The sequence below is a fragment of the Otolemur garnettii genome, unplaced genomic scaffold, assembly GCF_000181295.1.
Source record: "Otolemur garnettii isolate 467f Iridium unplaced genomic scaffold, OtoGar3 scaffold00051, whole genome shotgun sequence".
Lineage (NCBI taxonomy): Eukaryota > Metazoa > Chordata > Mammalia > Primates > Galagidae > Otolemur > Otolemur garnettii.
In genome coordinates this window covers 2,392,904-2,397,929 of record NW_003852446.1, presented here as the reverse complement: position 1 = coordinate 2,397,929, position 5,026 = coordinate 2,392,904, and the positions used below count along the sequence as shown (strand labels likewise).

The 5,026-nt window shown below is 42.1% G+C and overlaps 1 protein-coding gene across 3 annotated transcripts in view; it reads right to left on the bottom strand.

Moving 5' to 3' along the window:
• Nucleotides 1–72: 72 nt before the first annotated feature.
• Nucleotides 73–5,026, bottom strand: part of TXLNG (taxilin gamma) — a 52,517-nt gene continuing 47,563 nt past the window's right edge. For 2 of the 3 annotated variants that reach the window (XM_023514325.1, XM_012806418.2), the window contains 2 exons: nt 2,498–2,617; nt 73–1,468 (listed from right to left, as the gene is read on the bottom strand). In XM_023514325.1, the coding sequence (XP_023370093.1) occupies nt 1,145–1,468; nt 2,498–2,617 (444 nt within the window). In that variant the 3' untranslated portion in view covers nt 73–1,144. The remainder of the gene's footprint in view (nt 1,469–2,497; nt 2,618–5,026) is intronic. The other variant, XM_012806419.2, reaches the window with a different exon arrangement.

The window sequence follows — 5,026 nt, the reverse complement described above, 5'->3', positions numbered from 1 at the left end:
AGAGCTGGAGGTTGCTGTAAGCTGTGATGCCACGGTAAGCTGTAATGCCACGGCACTCGGCCGAGGGCAACAAAGTGAGACTGCCTCTAACAAAAGAAAGAAAAAGAAAAGAGATAGATCCTCACTACCTAACACTCCTGCCAGGTTTTCCCAAAGTTTAAAATTGTTGGTTCCAGTGTTTTCTGTCTTGGAAATGGAATCAGTTTCAGTTAGCACTGATCCATGAAATTAAAACTCCCTTTTAAAAACCCTGGAGTACTTCACTGGTGGGACTCCAACTAAACTTTCAAGTAGCCAGGAACTAATGGAGGAACTTTGGTGTAATGAAAGTGACAAAAATTCACCCACGTTGTCTTAAACAAGGGACTTGACTACAAATATCAATGGCAGTTTTCAAAAAGATTTAGCTTTCTGTGGGAAGTAGAGAATATATACCCAAATCTCAAATGAGAATCAAACATAAACCACCACCCCATGCAGAGAGCCCCCAGTAGTTGGGAGTACACACATGGGTTCTAACCTGAAACCCAAGGAGAATAACTACTTATAGTCACACTGACAGTGATTTGCTTGTATACGCTACTTTGTTCACAGGTGACATCTTTACGTACATGTTCTGCCAAAACTTAAGAGGGATTCTAGAGGCTGTGGCCATCTAATTTGAATCAAATATGCTATGCTTGTTTCTGACCCAATACTAGTTTTATTTTTACTTGGCATTTAAATGGGCTATTTTCTTTTCTTGAATAATATTAATGGGGGACCAAGACATTTAAATTAATGTTTTCACATCAAAGAACCATTGTCAGAACAAAGTTCCCTTGTAATGGCCCTGTCTTGAGTGAAATTTTAATTAGGATAATTATGTGCAAGGAGTAGGGAAGAAAAAGGACGAGGCAATGAACACATGCATTCTGATGAAGGGGCAGTGAGGCAGATGTGCAACACAGCTGAGGAGAATTCATAGATTAAAACTATTCAGAACTGCTAAGCAGCCTCCTGTACCACATAAGTCCAGTAGTTCTAAGAAAATACAGATATGGTAGAAAAAGTAAGAAAATTTTCACCACAAAACCAATAGTTACTACTAACAGAGAAAGTTATACACAAAATATATCTCTCAATACAGTGATCACACCTCATCTTAGTCAACTGACTCGATGCCTGGAGCAGAGCCCGTGCATGGGGCCTTTGGCTTCTCGCTCGCTGCCTTGGGCTCGGCTGCCAGGTGCACCCCGGGGGCCCTTTTCCAGGAAGCGTTCCGCTCCTCATGAGGATCCAGGGCAGGGCATGGCTGCATCCCAGGTGTTGCTAAATCCCCATCCGCTGCTTTAACAGAGACCTGCTCTTTCAGGACTTCGACCTTCTCGTTGAGCTCATTCCTTTCTGTTTGAAGAGCCCTGCACAGCTTCTCTAACCGTTCCAGTTTTATTTGAAAGGCCTTGTACTCTTTATCACGGACTGTTTTCTGTAAGAAAAGAGATGGGACTTATGTAACCTCGTGAAATACAAATCAGGTTATTACATAAAAATAAATAAGCTGAGCTGTACTGGTAACTGTTTCCTCACCTGTCAAACATGTTCGGTTTCTTTAGACTCCTAACACTCTAGCAAGCTAGCTTCCCGGCATACATTTCTAAGTATACGAAAGGATAGTTAACATAATACTGTTCTTAGAGTGGCAAAATTAAGTTCTCCCTTTGTCATGTATTTTTTAAAATCCACTTTTTAAGACAGTTCACATTAAGGAAATTAAAGCTATTCCTCCCAAAGGCTAGCGGACAAACTTAAGGGCTTTTAAAAACACAATGACTCATTTCCATATAATTCTCTTCTGTTGTAATTTTTAGATAAGAACAAAATTTCTCTCTTCTGAAATGTTACAAACCAGACCTGTAAAGTTTATGAAGGTGTGAAATTCAGTGACAGCAAGGTATACATTTCAGCTTTAAAAAACTGGCAAAAAGTACTGTGTTGCTTTTTTTAAAGATTAAATCTAGAAAGATAGGCCCCTGAGTTGCCTATCTTTGCTGTGCACTCTCACTGTGAAGTCTGACCTACGCTTCCCTAGGTGTGAGCCCTGGATCCACTGCATGGGCATCTCCTGGATGCTTGTTAAAAAGGCAGATTCTCCCACCCCCCAGACCCAGTGAGCGAATCAACCTGTGGGTGAAGTCTAGAAATCCTGCTCCTAACAAGCCAGAGCTGGATGCAAGCTCTCAAGTTTGAGAAACCACTGCTATAGAAGAAAGCAAAACCTGGATGTCTTAACCATTCTCCAGCACAAGCCTGGGCTAATTAACCAGGTAGTAAGCAGCTCAATCCCTCCCTCGGGGCCTTACACTTAGACCTAGCTTAACTACCAGGAAGACCATCAGAGACTTGCAGTAACTCCCCTCTCACCCCAACTCTGGCTGGAGTGAGTACCCAACTATCACAACATGTCCCTGTCCTGATAGGTACCTGAATTTCTAAGTCCCCATGACTAAGACTATACCTTAGTTGCAGGAAACCATCTCACCTCTTCAGCCATCTGCAGAAGTGCTTTATTATTGTTTTCCCATTTGGTACGCCATATTATCGTTTCTTTTTCCAGTTTTTTAATTTTCTTTGTCATCTGTGAATCAACACAATTGCAAATTTAAATTCCAAGTTCTACTTCTCATCGCTACACTCTGTCCCACCATACAAAAATGTCTTCATGTCCTGCCCCTGCAACTGCCACACCCAGCTGACAGCTGTGCATGTCTGTCCCTAGCAGAGCTTATCTCAGAACCTCCTAGGGATGGAACCAAAGAAGGGTTTGTGTTATGAGAAAAACAAATTTAATCTCAATTCCAGAGGCAACAGCACACTCTGAACTCAATGTTAAGACTGGAGATAGCAAGAGACAAGTCCTCCTGCTCCCCAAGTTGTATGAAAAAATGTCCATGATTTTGAGTTTTCTGTCCATTAAACTAATTCCTCAGATTCTTGGGAGGAATGACTTTCAGCCCCATACAAGATGAAGAACTGATGCTCTGCCAGGACCTCCAAGACCACATCAGCTTTGGAACCAGAGGCAGCATAATTTAGTAAGAGGCCAAGAAGAAGTACTTAACCCTTGAGCTTTGGTCATCCTCACAACCCATAAGTCTGTTTTACTTCACATTTTGCTAAAGTGAGTCCAAAAACCAGGAACGTGTTCTTAAGCCTATGCTCCCAGGACACAGCTGTCAGGAATTCAGAGTTAAAGTTATCTATGCCCATCAGCCACATTCTCAGTATCCTTCATCCAGCACTGACTGTGAGCCGGCTCTGGCCAGAGTCCAGGCACTGAGCCAGCTGCTGTTAAGGAAAACAAGGATAAGACGGAGCCAATGCCCTATGCCTTAGGTAATTACAGAACTGTAACACAAGGCAGAGTGAGGCAAAGGCCGTGGGAAGATCTGGGTTTAGAGCTGATCCACAGTACAGTCCCAGAGGATTCTCCAAGATAACAAATTTGGGAGTCTCTTTCTAAAACTATGTTCCACTTCAACAGTGAGCCTGTACTAGACTCCAGCTGACACTTCTGCTGTGCCTAACAGCTCCCCCTCGACCGGAGTCTGAAAGGTCTGGCACACAGAACTAATCTGCTGCTCGTGGAATTCTCCAGATTACTAAGTCTAAAAATACCTAAAGGTGGTAATTTGAGCATCCTTCAGTCACATGATAATTGAGCACATGTTAATGTGCCAAGCACGGTCTGAAATACTCTATTTTATAAAGGGTAGGTCAGTCTTTGTATCATTTTTAATGGTGAAGGAACAGCAAGGCATGGAAAAGTTAAATAAACTTGTCCATAGTCAGACATGATATGGTACAATTGGGACATCGATTCAGAGCACATGCTCCAAACCACTAGCTAGTAGTCGTGACTAACATCTGCTGAATTGCTGACAAGGTACCAGGCACTCCTTTCTTTCTCCTAACCCAATATCATTTTTTTTTAAAGTCCTCCATTTTGAGGGGAAGAAGCCAAGTAAAATAAGGGTAAATGGGTGAGTGGCTGGATGTATATGTATAGAATTACAGATTTTGGTTCTTAGGTTACATCAAGGATAGCTCCTTAACGTGGACAAGAAAAAGCAATAAAAGCCTGTGAACTGGTTTGGTTAGGGGAGAAAGAATTCAGTGAGAGTGAAGTTAAGAAAAGCTAAAAAACTCAGAAGCACTGATATATCTATCAATTAATGAAAATAGGTATTTATTCTTGTGGGCTTGAGTATCTTTAAATAATTTCATTTCCCAGGACAGAGTTTTGTGAAAAGACTGAGGAGTGATCCTCAAAGTTATAAAAACTAACCAAACAACAAATTAAAAAAAACACCACTTTTTATTTATTTATTTATTTTGGAGACAGTGTCTCTGTCTCCCTGGGTAGACTGCTGTGGTGTCATCATAGCTAACAGCAACCTCAAACTCCTAGGCTCAAGCGATCCTCTTGCCTCAGCCTCCCAAGTAGCTGGGACTGTAGCTGCATGCCACAAGGCCCAGCTATTTTTTTTTTTTTTTAAGAGACAGGGTCTGGCTCTTGCTCAGACTGATCTCTAACTCCTTTAGCTCAGGCAATCTACTCACCTCAGCCTCTCAGAGTGCTATGATTACAGGTGTGAGCCAGTGCATTGGCCTCCCCCACTTTGTTTCTAGTAAATTATACTTAAAAGAGGATTTCATTGTAATGGAGATAGAATTAATTCTACAAGCACAGACATCATTAGCTACTGGGGGTACTTTGAGGGCAAAATGACTGAAAATGCCACTGGAGGATCAGAAAAGATAAAATGAAGACAGCATTATAACTCATCTAAGAACAGGTGCCGTGGCTCGTGCCTATAATCTCAGTACTCTGGGAAACCAAGGCAGGCAGATCACCTGAGCTCACAAGTTTGAGACCAGCCTGAGAAGAACAAGACTAAAAATAGAAAAACTAGCCGGGCATTGTGGCAGGCACTTGTAGTCCCAGGTACTTGTGAGGCTGAGGCAAGAGGATCACTTGAGGCTT